Below are 14,088 nucleotides of genomic sequence, written 5' to 3'. Positions count from 1 at the left end.
AAAGAACTCCTAAGGGGGAATTATTTATCCCGTTGGGAAAGGGTATCCAAGGCCTGTATTCCCTCTCAACAGCCTGACTACAGGAATGAATCAACAGAATAGTCTTGGTGTCAAAGAACTGAGAACTTACCCATGAGACAAGGCTGTGCCCTCCATGCCCCTCCTTGTTGGAGTCATCTAAAGATCCCAGGACAGTCTTCTTCATTTCTTGTAAATTTTGGCTCACTGTCACTGTCTTCAGCATTCTTCCTTGTCATAATTCATAGTAATTTCAGTATTTATGTGGATGATGCTCTTGAGTCTTTAACCTTCTCTCCTCCAATGAGTTTATCCTCCATTGTTCCTCAGCCACCCACTTCCATTGTCATTATCCTTGCCTCCATCACAATCTGGGTTGTTTCTGTCCTCACCCCACTGAGTCCTGATTTCTGTCCTTACCCAGCTTGGATGCCGTGGTCCATCATGTGGTCATTCCCTTGGCTACTTCCTCGGCTCTCTTGGCCCTCTCTCCCTCCATAGTCCCCCAGCCTCCCGCCCTTCGCTGCCTAAATCCACCTCTCCACTTGCTCTGCACCTCCACCCGGGGAGCTGATTAAAAAAAAACACAACCATGCAGAGAGGACTCACTTTTAATTCATTTACTTCAGGTGGGCCCTCAGCACTCCTGACAGTCCTGCTATATTTCCCTAATCCATTTACACACCTTCTCCTCTGTTCTCAAACTCTCAGTAGCTCCTCTCACATCCACCCTTGCTGTCAATGACCTCGTTTCCTATTTCACTAAGAAATGAAAATCGATCAGAAGAGAAGTTTCATATGCTTTCACATTCTCATCTGCTAACCTGCTTGCATCTGCCTTCCCTCCTCTCGGTGGGCAGAAATGTCCATGCTCTTCTCTAAGGCCTCCCCCTCCAACTAGGCCTTAGGTCGGATCTCCCCTAGCCTGCTCAATGACACCCTCCAGCGGTTCTGCCTCTCTCCTACTTCATCAGTTTTGCTCTCTGTGGAGTTATTCCCATTGACATGCAAACATGCTTTGATAGAGCCCGTTTTAAAACCCTGTCTTGATCCCACATCCCCTTCCAGCCAGCCCCATATGACTGTTCATCTTTCCAGCAGAACTTCTTGAAAGGCTGGTCTATATTCATTACCACCAGTTCCTCTCACTCCATTTTCTCCTGATCCTTCTCTTTTCAGGCTTTGTCCCTCCTGCTCCACCAAAACAGCTTTGTCAGACGCACCAGTGACCGCTGGTTGCTAAACCTAGTGGTCGTTTCTCAGTCCTCGTCTTCCTTGACTCAGCAGCAGCACTTGACTCAGTTGACCAGCGTTTCCTCCTTGACACACTCTCTTCACGTGACTTCTGGGCGCCACACCCTTTGGATTGCCCTCTACTTACTGACTGCGTGTATGGTGGTTTGACCTCATCTTGAAGACCTGATGACATTGGAGTGCCCACGGTTCTCTCCTTAGACCTCTCCCCTTTTCCTCTGCACTCACTCTGTGGGTTGATGAGTCTCATAGCTTTGAATTGGCCTCCATACAGTTTATCTGTACATTTATACAAATAGTCATTATTCAGGCAAGGACAATCCAACTTGAATTAATTTAGTTCAAAATGTTTTTCCTGGCTGGGGATTTTTCAATGCTTCATAGAGAGCTTGCTTATATTTAAAGTGACAGACGTGACATCGCGTTTTGATAATTTTCTGATCGTGGAAGAAATAGAGATTGCATGCAACAAAGCAAAACAAAAAACAAGTCCTACCACAGATGCCTCAGTGAGAATGTTTAAAAATTAAATTGCATTTTGTGCTGTCAGCTTCTTAGGCTGTGGCTTAGGAGCTTCAGTTATTCACACCATTAAGATAAGCTCTTAGCACTTAGAATGCAACCTTGGCAAAGGCAAAATAACCCCCTTCTTGTGACGACTCCACTACAGTGTCTACCATGAGGTGTGTATGTGTTTGGCTCAAAAGGCAAATAGCACTGAAACACTTCCTGTTATCATAGGAAAACAAAATTCATGGCACTCAACTCAGCAACCTGGGAAAGCGACGTGTATGTTAAAGCGTCTACTGACCCTTGTGTCTGAGAAAGTTAATTAAGAAATGTAAACCAACCAGTGTTGTTTGTGGGTCTTTTATTTTTTTCCTTTGTCATCTGTAAGTTTTTAGAGGATGAAATTCTTAACATAGTCAGTGGAGACCTCATCTAGTTGAAAAGGTGAAACAGATCTGATTGAGACTTTACGACTAAACAACGTGAATAAAGAAATTCAAAGATGGTGTGACCTGGGAAAGAAATGGGGCTTTTGTGAGAATCCTTCCGAATGCTTTTGTAGCCACTTTTTCTACCTTTTCAGAGAATAAGGAGAGAAGCATTGTAAGGGTTATATGGAGGAAATTATGGTGAAGGAATTCTAATGAGAAAGTGAAAATTTATCTTTTTCGTCAGTGCCTTGTGTTTCAGGGTTGCCTGGTATGTAAAATTTTCACCCGGAAAACAAACAAATAAGAATGCAGTGACTTCCAGAAGAGATGATTCAACAATTACTCAGTTAATGTAATCAGTATAGATAGTTGATCTGGACTTTTGAGGACCCAAAGTGAATTATCTGTGATTAACTGCACAATTGCCAAATACCTTCAGTTTGAACCTCATAGAACCAGTCTATATGCCGAGATTGTCCTATTGTATTATTTGTAAGAAATGATATTTCAAATATTCCTTTGCCAACATATCTCTGGGTGCCCTGGTGTTTTAGAATATGCAAATGTGTGCCCAGGTCCAGTCAGGACTGGTATTCTTCGTAAACAATGACTTATCAATAAGACTGATCCAATATTTTCAACTTGTTGAGATCAACTCTTAAGGAATAAGATCGTGTGCCCTAGAGAATTGTGGGATTTGTCAAAAGAGAATAAATACTTAGATTTTATTAGGAATGCGTTACGTTAAAAAACCTTCTCTGGCTTAGTTCACATTTGAGGGAAGAAAAAGCCTCATCTTGGGTATTATTATCCTTTTATCTGCTCACTTTAGTAATTGGCTGTGAAGGCCTCAGACGTTGTTTTCATGACACAGTTTTCCACTTGGCCCTTTTCTCGGCAGGTTCCTGAGGGAAAAGTGGTAGTTCTTAATTTCCGGTTCATAGACCTGGAGAGTGACAACCTGTGCCGCTATGACTTCGTGGATGTGTACAATGGCCACGCCAATGGCCAGCGCATTGGGCGCTTCTGCGGCACGTTTCGGCCTGGAGCCCTTGTGTCCAGTGGTAACAAGATGATGGTGCAGATGATTTCCGATGCCAACACTGCTGGGAATGGCTTCATGGCCATGTTCTCTGCCGCTGAACCAAACGAAAGAGGTATCGTTTCCACATAATGGCGATAATAGCAATAACGAGGAGTCTCTGTTATTGATGCCTCCTGTGTGTCAGGCCCTGTTCTGGGTCCTTTATATGTATTTACTCCTTTAATCTGAGTTTAAGAACAGTGCTTAAACTCAAAAAAAAGAAAAAAATATATATATATATATAATTGGGATCATACATTCATATTGTTTCACAACTTTTTCTTTTCACTTAACACTGTGTGTTGGGATGTTTTTATATCCGTACATGTGAGCTCCCAAGAGTAGAAGCCTCTCCCCTGGGAGGATAACTGCAGCAGGCAAGATCTGTGAAGTTTGCAGCCTTTTGCCTGTTGGCACTCCCTGATCTGCTCTTGCCTTGGGCTGTACTGGTTTGGGATGTCACAAGACAGAATCTGGGGCTGTCAGAGCAGCCAGAATGTTTGGGAGGGAGTCCTGGCTGGGAGCTACAGAGGAATTGAGGCACAAAATATACATATAAAATCCACCCAGATCTTTGGCTGACAGCTAAACTCTACATCTGTGGAGGAGAGCCCAGCTGGCGTGGCATAAAAGCATCAGCTGGAAGATGAAAGAACTGAGCAGAGATTACAGCAGCTGCCCACTGCCAGGGAGATAGACTTTGAGCTTGAGTCTAGCTGAGTTAAATGCCTGCTAGAACAAAAATCATTTTGCATAGAAACACAGCAGAATCTAGAGACTCTATAATGTATCATTCATAATGTCCAGTATCCAATTATGTGATGAAGCTGGAAAAGTGTGTCCATATTGAAGAAAAAAGAGGTGAATAAAACCTGACCCCAAGGTAACTCAGATGTTGCAGTTAGCAGACAAACACTTAAAGCAGCTGTTATAAATATGTTTAAGGACTTAAAGGGAAATATATGTGTAAGAAAGAAACAGATTGAGAGGGGCCAGCCCAGTGGCATAGTGGTTAAGGTCGTGCACTCCGCTTCAGCAGCCCAGGGTTTGTAGGTTCGGATCCTGGGCGCGGACATGGCACTGCTCACCAGGCCATGCTGTGGTGGTGTCATACATAAAGTAGAGGAAGATTGGCACAGATGTTAGCTCAGCAACAATCTTCATCAAGCAAAAAGAGGAGGATTGGCGACGGATGTTAATTCAGGGCCAATCTTCCTCATGAAAAAATTAAATTAAATAAAAATAAGTAAAAAATAAACTGATTGAGAATCTGAGGAAAGAAACAGAAACTATTAAAAAATAAAATGATAATTCTAGAGCAAAAAGATACAGAATCTGAAATGTTAAAATTTACCTTTTGGGCCTACAAGCAGATTGGAGATGGTAAAAGAAAAGGGCAGTGTATTTGAATAGAAATGATCCAATCTGAAGAACCAGGAGGAAAAAGACCCTCAGAGACTGTGAGACAGTATCAAGTGGTCTAACGTAACTCCAATTTGTATCCCAGAAGAAGAGAGTGAAAATAGTGCAGAAAAAACATCTGAAGAAATAATGGCTTGAAACTACCCAAATTTAGTGAAGAACATCAATTTATAGAGCCAAGAGGGTCAGCAAACCCAAAATAAGATAAATAAAAATGAAGCCACACCTAGGCACATTATAATTAAATTACAGAAATCTAAAGATAAGGAGAAAATGTTAAAGTCAATCAGATAAAAACTAAATTACATCCAGGGGAACAGTGGTGTGAGTGATGGCTTTCTTTTAATCAGAAACAATGGAGGCCAGAAGGCAGTGGCACAGCATTTTTAAAGTGCTGGAATAAAGCTGTCAACCCCAAATTGTATAGCCAGTCTTCAGAAATGAAAGTGAAATAAAGACATTCTCAGATAAATACCTGCATCACAAGAAATATTGAAGGAAGTTCCTCAAGTTGAAGGAAATTGGCCCCACAGGGTAACAAAAGGTAATGGAAGGATTGGAGGCCACTGGAAATGGTAAATATACAAGAATATATATTCTTTTCTTTTCTTCTCTTAATTTCTTTATGTGTGTCTGTTCAAAACAATGTTAACACTGTTGTGGAATGTGTAATGTATGTATAATACACATGACAACCACAGAACAAAGGATGGAGAGGCAAAGGGAACTGTGCCGTTGCCCATCCACGCACCTACATGTACGACACATGAAGAAATGCAATGCCAACTCTACATAGATTGTGATAAGTTAAAGATGCATATTGTTATCCCTAGAGAACCCATTAAAAATGCAAGAGTTATAGCTAGAAGCCAAAAGATTAAAATAGAATACTAAAGTTATTCAACTAACCCAAAGAAGGCAGGGAAGGAAGAAGAGATGGAACACAAGAAAGGGGAGACAAAGAGAACAAAATAGTAATTGGCACACTAAATCCGAGCATATCAATAAAGACCTTGAAGGTAAAGGATTAAATACTCCAATTAGGAGACAGTAATTGTTAGAATGGGTTAAAAAGCAGCGCCCTACTATATGTCGTCTACAAGAAAGCACTTAAAATACAAAGACAAAATAGGTTGAACATGAAAGGATAGAGAAATATGCACTGTGCAAACTTCATTAAAATTAAAACTAATGCTTATAAGAAGACACTGTTACAAAGATGAATAGGCAAGCCACAGAATGGGAGAAAATATTCACAAAAATATCTAATAAAAGACTTGTATTCGGAATATACAAAGAACTCATACAACTCAACAATAAAAAGATAAAGACCGCTTGGGGCCATTTCTTATGAAGTTAGACATCTGCATCTACTCTTGGCCTAGCAATTACATCCCTGGGTGTTTATGCAAAAGAAGTGAAAATCATGCCCACAGAGAGATTTGTACAAAAATATTCATAGTGGCTTCATTCACGATAGCCCAAACTGGAAACAACCCAGATGAATATCAGTGGGAGGAGGGGTGAACAAGGTGCGGTGTTTCCGCACACTGGAATAGTACTTAGCAGTGTAAAGGGACAAACTGCCACTACACACAGCAACGTGAATGAGTCTCAGACATTGTGCTAAGCAAGAGAAGTCAGACACAGAAGAGTACACACTTTCTGATTCCATTTATGTGACGCTCTGGAATAAAACTCACGTGGAATTTTCCAGAAAAGTTGTGTGGAGAGTTGGCAGATTGATTGGCAAGGAATACAGGAGTTTTGTGGAAAATGGATTCAATATCGTCATAGGAGGGTGGCTTACATAGGTATATCCATTTTTCAAATTTTTACAGCTAAGATTTGTGCATTTCAAAGTATAATTTATGTCCCAAAAATCTATAAAATAATAACAACGATGCAGGTGATTGGAATTGGGTAATGGCATTGATAAAAAGAATAGTAGAATGATGATAATTCTTGAAACTGGGTGATGGATGCATAAAAATTTGTTATATTATTCTATCTACTTTGTATATGCTTGAAGTTTCCCATAAATAAAAATTTTTAGAAATTATTCCAACCTCAATTTTTATAGTATATTTTCTTAAATTTAGAGATTTAAGAATGATCTTCTGTGTCAAATAAATATTTCATTAAAGTATATTAATTCCTTTAGTTTCATTCAAGTAAAATTGTTAAATTCAAGTAAAATTCAATTAAAATTTTTATATTAAAATATCTTTCTAAAATTATTTCTGTCAACCTATTGGTACATGTGCATAGAGGTGTCTGAAATGATGTTTGTCAAATATTAATTGCGGTTAGTTTTAGGTGGTGGGATTTGGGGTGGTTTTACCCCAAATTTAATTTTATTGTTTTTTTCACGAAGGCAGAAATAGCTTTATTAGGAGGCTAGACAGTCCAAGAAACCCAGTCCAGTCACAGAGAAGAGAGGCTAATGTTAGTACAGGGCAGGGATCTATCTACGGAATACTCTCTGGAAAACTAAGCGTGAAACTGAAACCTCCATCTTAACGTCCCAACCGTCACAAGTGCTGCAGAGTTTAGCTCTGATGAAACTCCTGGAAGCTCCTGGTGAAAGAATGAGATTTGTGCGTTAAAGGAGAGCTCGCCAGCACTGCTGAGTCTGAGCTCTGTGGAAGGTGTGGGTCCGGGTGGGAAAGTAGAGGAAAGATAAGGGGATGCTCTCGTCACCCACACAAGATCATCTCGACGTGCAGCTGACAGAGGGACCACACGTTTTTTGACAGAGGGCAGCAGAGGGACGCTGGCTGAAGGAGCGCAATGTCTGGGCAGTCTGTCATAACCCATAATCCAGAGGGCTCCCTGCAGTCTGGTGTGAGGGCGCCTCCAGCAGGTCCTGGCAACACTGGCATCCTTTCCTGAGGCCCCTGGGAGAGAGTCATTTTGATCCTGTACTGACTTCATTCGGAGCAGAACTGCCAACTGTTGCCAACTGCTTGGTGCCAACTGTCCAGCACCAAGCCCGGGGTCATAATTAGCTGAGAGGAATGGAGTGGCCACCCCGTGACACCTGTCCCTCCTGGTCTTAGGAGACTTAGTTTCTGGAGCAGTCACTTTTCTCAGATCAAGAGAGATCTTGCCCAATTTAGGCCCAATCTGGAAATCACTCCCATCTTCTTTAATGCTTTTCCGTATTGCTGAAAATTTATGAACGTGTATTGTTCTTACAAACAAAATTATTCTTAAAAATTACCAAAGATATATAGTATATAAAGTTTTCTAGTAATGAGAGTTGTCTATACCAACTAATTCAAATTTTGTCCTTGGGCATGGATTTTACCCTTATTAATAAACACCCCTGCCTAGAAAGTTCTTAAAATCTATATAATTTGTTGAGCCTGCATGATTTCTGAATGAGTGCACGCCTGAATGTTTTGTCTGGTCCAAAAATATGGAAAAAAGAAAAGATGCTCTGGCCCTCATTCCACTCCTTCACTGTCTCTTGCTGATGTGATATGTCAGGTGACATGGAGATCATTCAGTGTGTGTGTGTGTGTAATAATTTTTTAAGAGAAAATTTAAGAGCTTCTGCCATTGTTTTTATTTACTATCCTATCACTTTATAGTCCAAAGTCATAATTTTCACTTGATTGTGTTGCCATAACCTGTATCAGGATAGAAACCTGTTTTTCTTTTTCGTTTGTCATAACTTCAGGGGATCAGTATTGTGGCGGACTCCTTGAAAGACCGTCCGGCTCTTTTACGACCCCCAACTGGCCAGACCGCGATTACCCTGCAGGGGTCACCTGTGTGTGGCACATTGTAGCCCCAAAGAATCAGGTGAGATTCCCTGGAAATATGAAGAAAGTATGCGTGTGTGAATTGCCCGGACAGTGTGAGAGCCCCAACTCTCAAGAGCTAAGGATGCAGGACAACAAGGCCCTGCTGGACACAGGTATTTCTTCATACAAAGACCCAGATTAAAATTGCCTTTGCACTATTTGACTTGCAAAGGCACAGATTTAATTTCCTATTATAGAATTCCAATTTCAAAACAGATTTTGAAATGCAAATGGTAAGCAAATCCCACATGAGATTCTTTAACCCCGTGGAAGATGTTATAAGCAGGTGGTTATAAGCAGCAGTGGCTAGCTGTGGGAGGGTAAAAAATCCCCAAGTCCAGGTACATTTCAGTTACCATTTGCCCACATAGCAAACCCATCCAGTCCTGATAATGGCCATCCTGGTCACCAAGTCAAAAACAGTCTGAACGCTCTGCTTTGACAAAGCCACTGCAGGCAGGCCACATCATCTCGTCAAAGAACGAATGGGCGCCTGAGGTGAAAGCTAGTCTGCTTTGTGGGTTTTTTGGTTGCTGTTTAAAATAAAGTGTTTGCAAGTTCCCCACAAATTATTCATTGCCCTAAAACAATCAACAGAGAAAGTCTAGTTTTCCAGTGTTTATTAGTTTGTGGTTGTATGAATTTTTACCCTTTCTGGGAACCACTTTTAGAAATTAATTGCAGGACAGAACTTAGCATGACAATAGACCAAGCCTACTTTGTGGACTTTTGAAAATAACTTTTTAAAAATTATTATTATTGCAGACACTGTAGACTTTAATTCAAACACTGTATGGTGAGGGTTATGATATTGTTTTAAAAAAACTGATCTTCTCTTATCACTTAACACTAATACTATTTGCCATGTATTCATTTTTTAATGGAAAATTATTCAGGCAAATAGACCATGCAAGAAGTTAGTGATTTGAACACACACACACATGTACACACTTTGATCATAATCCCCAAGCTCAGTTTTATTTTTAAGAAGAAAGATATGGTCATTTATTTAATAGTGAAAGATTCTATAAGTCTATTCAATATTTTATAGTTAAAATGACATTTAAAGAATTACATTTCTCAAACGTTTAAGCCATTTGGTAGTTCTTAAGATTGTATTGGTCATTTTTCTCTCTGTCATTTGTAAACATATTAGACTAAATAATTTCAACTTAATTATACTCACAGATTACAATTTAGCATTTTTTTCATTGTTATTTTTGGTTATTTCAATTTAAACTTGGGTTTTATTTTATTATGTGACTTCTGGCTCCAGCTGAGGGAGTTTTTAATCATTGTTTTAGTGTCTGAAATCACTGGAAGCTCTGTCCGTAGGAGAGGAATATAATGGGAAAATTAAGTCCTAAGTAATTCCTGTGCAAGTCTATGGGCATTTTCTTCTATTAAAGACTTACCTCCAATTTTTATCATAACTTTTCCCGTTATCCTCCTGTTTACTTTTTTTTTTTGTAAAGAAGACTTGCCCTGAGCTAACATCTGTTGCCGATCTCCTCCTTTTGCTTGAGGAAGATGTTGCTGAGCTAACATCTGTGCCCATCTTCCCCTATTTTGTATGTGGGATGACGCCACACTGTGGCTTGATGAGCGGTGCTAGGTCCACACCCAGGATCCCAACCTGCAAACCCGGGGCCGCTGAAGCAGAGCACACGAACTTAAGCACTACGCCACGGCACTCGCTCCTTTACTTATTTTTTATCTTCTCTCCAAAAGTTTTTGTGACTAATTTCTAAACAGAGGAAGTTCAGCCAATGTTTTAATAACCTGGAAAGCATTTTATTACTAACTGATGAGAAGTTACTGGACTCAGAGGGGAAATATTTTAATATGATTTAAAGCAGTTGTTAAGTATGAAAAGCCATTATTCACCCATCACTGGTGCTGACTTTTTAAAAGGTGGATAAACGCGTAGAGATGTGGCAATTATGTTCAAAGCCAGAGTTTACCTTTGTGTCTCTGTGATGCTGTGGCTGTCATCATCTTCACCCAGATTACTGTGTCTGAGTCTTCTGTAGCTAATAACCATGTGCCTGTCCTGACAGGAATTAATCCCCATTATCTTCCGTAAGCAGCAGGGAGGGTTGCCTGCCCACCTGCCACCCAGCAAAAGTGGGGACCAGCTGTCTGGGTGCCATGCATCTTTAGGAACCCAGTGAGATTTCCTCTGATTCACATACTGAAGATACTCTTGAAAAACCTGCTTGCAAGGGGAATGATTGCCTATCACGTCAAAACTTCCTATTGACTTATGTAATTTAGGACACTATTATTGGTACTAGTGCAAAAGAATTAAGAAACACTTAAGAAATCTAACACCAATTTTGTATATCAGTGCTTCTGGGCAATCTCTTCAAAAGTCAACCACATCACCAAGTAGGTTGTGCTCCGTAGGCACATTTTTCAAACATACTTCAAGAAGACATCATAGTCAATTCCCACTTCCCTAAACCTCTGATCCTGAAGAATCTCACTTCTTACCTGTGGGAATGGCAGTCTCCTTCCCTTGAAAGGAGAACCACTCTATCCACCCATCTCACCCACCCACATACATATGTACCACACGCCAACACTCATCTTAGGGGACATCTTAGACAATACTTTTTATTTCTATTAGTTTTCTTTTAGAGAAGAATGAAGATGGGCTATGCCATCACACACCCAATTTCAGTCTTAATGGAGGTTGCTAGGATTACTGAGTTCCTATACTTTCGTAGCTGTAAGTGAACAGAGTTCCTAAGTTTAAGATTCTACCTAGGGTTGATCTGGGGTTGAGATGATCTTTTGGAAGGATTAAAAGTTAAAGCAAGAGAATACCACAATTTTGTTAACTAAAAAAGAAATAGGAAGACAACAAGAAAAGAGTAATTTAAACAGAATGAATATATTTTTTACAAAGGAAAATCATGGTCCCTTACAAATACAGGTAGAGCAAGAATTCTGTTTCAGGTTATTCAGTAATGCTGTTTTGACACTTCTGATTTGTGCTTTCACTAAAGCTTGTCGAGTTAAAGTTTGAGAAGTTTGATGTTGAGCGCGATAACTACTGCCGGTACGATTACGTGGCTGTCTTTAATGGTGGGGAAGCCAATGACGCTCAGAGAATTGGAAAGTATTGTGGTGATAGTCCACCTGCGTAAGTAGCACCTGTTTTATTCCATTAATATTTTAGTGGCTCTAAACTTGTTTCTTATTAAATTGCCCAATTATATTTTATCTTCTGGAAGATTTTACGCTGTTGTTTTGTTCAGAAATCCTTGGGTTCCGTGGCGGTGGGGTCCCATGCAGCGCCAACACAAGGAATAGGCAACCCAGAAAGTGAGGCAACCTTAACGAGAGTATAGAGAGGCTTCCACAGCCAAATAAACAAACCAGCAGAGTTGGTGATGGCCCAGGGGCAGATGCCGAGCCAGACACCTGGGTACATCACTGCCCTGCCAAGGTGAGTTCAAGCATCAGAGTGGCATCGGGAAAATTCTAAGAAAAAACCAGGCGGTTGATTATGCGGGATCCAAACAAGGAAAACTGGAAGCTTAGGACAAACCGAGATGATTTTACCTGGTTAGAGATCTGTCTGGACCTTGTGGGGCTTTGTGCCTCCTCTCTGCTTTCTTGCTCAAATTTTTGCTGAATGAGCCTTAAAGACATCCTGCATTTATTTAGCAACATTTATGGAGCTAGGAGCTCTGCCACTTACTAGCTGTGTGACTTTGGGCAAGTTCCTCAACTCCTCTATGCTGTATTTTGGTGCAAGACTTGACTGTGTTTGGTGGAAGATATTTCATACCGTCACATACGATGCCAGGAAGAGCAGCAATTTAAACTAGTACATGTTGCCATCAAAACCACCATTATGCCAGTTTACCCTTTTCTACTCTGTGGCTTCAACATAATTAGATTATATGCATCTCTTGATTTTACATGCATTTCTGTGATTTCCCATAGACACATCTGAGTTAAAGCAAGATATTTTTCAGTTTCAATTCATTTATATTTATTAAGTTTGATAATATGAAGAATGTTTTAATACATACAAGTTAGTGATAATTTAAACGTTCTTATGCCCAAATTTGGCTTTACAGATGAATGTGATGGAGAAAGGCCCATTTCTAAGCTCCTTGAGAAGATGTCCCTCTGTATTTTTTTCCTATTGCTGATGTAACAAATTACCACAAACGGAGTGGTTTGATACAACACATTTACTCTCTTAACGGTTCTAGATGTCAACCGTCTGAAATCAGTTTCACTGGGCCAAAGTCAGGGTGTTGGCAGGCAGTTTCCTTCTGGAAGCTCTGAGAGGAGAGTCCGTTTCTTGCCTTTTTCAGCTTCTAGAGGCTGCTTGCATTTCTTGGCTGTGCTCCCTTCCTCTGTCTTCAAAGCACATTACTCCAGTTGCTGCTTCCGTCGTCGTATTGCCTTCTCCTCTCCAGTGGTCAGATTTCCCTCTTCTGAGGGCACTTTTGGTTACACTTAGGGCCCACCCAGAAAATGCCAGATACTCTTCCCCCTTCTCCAGATCCTTAACTGAACACGTCTGCAAAGTCCTTTTGATAAAAGGTGCAACTTATGAGGAGGGTGTAATAATTGTAAACTTGTATGTACATCAAAAATATATAAAGCAAAAAATATAAGATCTACAAAGTCCACTATTATGGTAGGAGATTTTTAACACATCTCTTTCAATAATTGGCAGATTAACCATCAGTTTCAGAAAGATGGAAAATTAGGATATGGAAGATTTGAACAACCATTAACAGGCTTGGTATAATGGGTAAATAGAGAACACTACATTCAACAACTGGAGAAAATATTTTTTTTCAAGCAAAAATGGACATAGGAAAAAGAAAAAGACAGAATTGTCAAATAATCATTAAAGAAATTTGATAAGTAGTTTAAAGTCTTCCTATCAAGAGGGGAAAAAAAAAAAAAAACAGGCCCAGATCATTTTTCTCCATGAGTTCTAACAAATATTTGAGGAATAGATCATTCGAACACTACATACGTTCTTCTAGAGAAAAATAGGAATTGTTCCACAACTAATTTTATAAGGCTAGTGTAAACTGACACCGAAACAAGGTAAGGAGAGTGCAAGAAAAGAATATTAAAGACCAATCTGACTTATGAATATGATGAAAAATAAATCCTAAAAGAAAAAATATTAGCAACTCAAATCTAACAATTTATTAAAATATACTACATGATCAGGAATTCAAGGTTGGTTTGAATTTAGAAAATCTATTACAGTATTCCCCCCTTATCCTCAGGGATACGTTCCAAGACCCCAGTGGATGCCTGAAACCATAGATAGTACCAAACCCCATGTATACCGTGTTCTTTCCTATACATACAGACCTATGATAAAGTTTAATTCATAAATTAGGCACAGTAAGAGATTAACAACAACTGATAATCAGATAGAACAATTATAACAATAAATTGTAATAAAAGTTACTGTAGATCTTAGCAACCTCAGCCTGCATTATTTTTCTTTCCTTATTAAGTTGAGAGCTTTTCCCTTTTCACTTAAAGGAAGCACTTT

General features: G+C 39.8%; 1 protein-coding gene across 1 annotated transcript in view; it reads left to right on the top strand.

Annotated features, from left to right (window-relative positions):
* Positions 1-14,088, top strand: part of PCOLCE2 (procollagen C-endopeptidase enhancer 2) — a 66,602-nt gene that overhangs the window by 36,797 nt on the left and 15,717 nt on the right. The window contains exons 3-5 of the mRNA XM_023621057.2: positions 3,115-3,370; positions 8,408-8,532; positions 11,549-11,685. Of these exons, the coding sequence (XP_023476825.1) occupies positions 3,115-3,370; positions 8,408-8,532; positions 11,549-11,685 (518 nt within the window). The remainder of the gene's footprint in view (positions 1-3,114; positions 3,371-8,407; positions 8,533-11,548; positions 11,686-14,088) is intronic.

Source organism: Equus caballus, chromosome 16, assembly GCF_041296265.1.
Source record: "Equus caballus isolate H_3958 breed thoroughbred chromosome 16, TB-T2T, whole genome shotgun sequence".
Classification (NCBI taxonomy): domain Eukaryota; kingdom Metazoa; phylum Chordata; class Mammalia; order Perissodactyla; family Equidae; genus Equus; species Equus caballus.
This window is presented reverse-complemented; position numbering and strand designations above follow the sequence as displayed.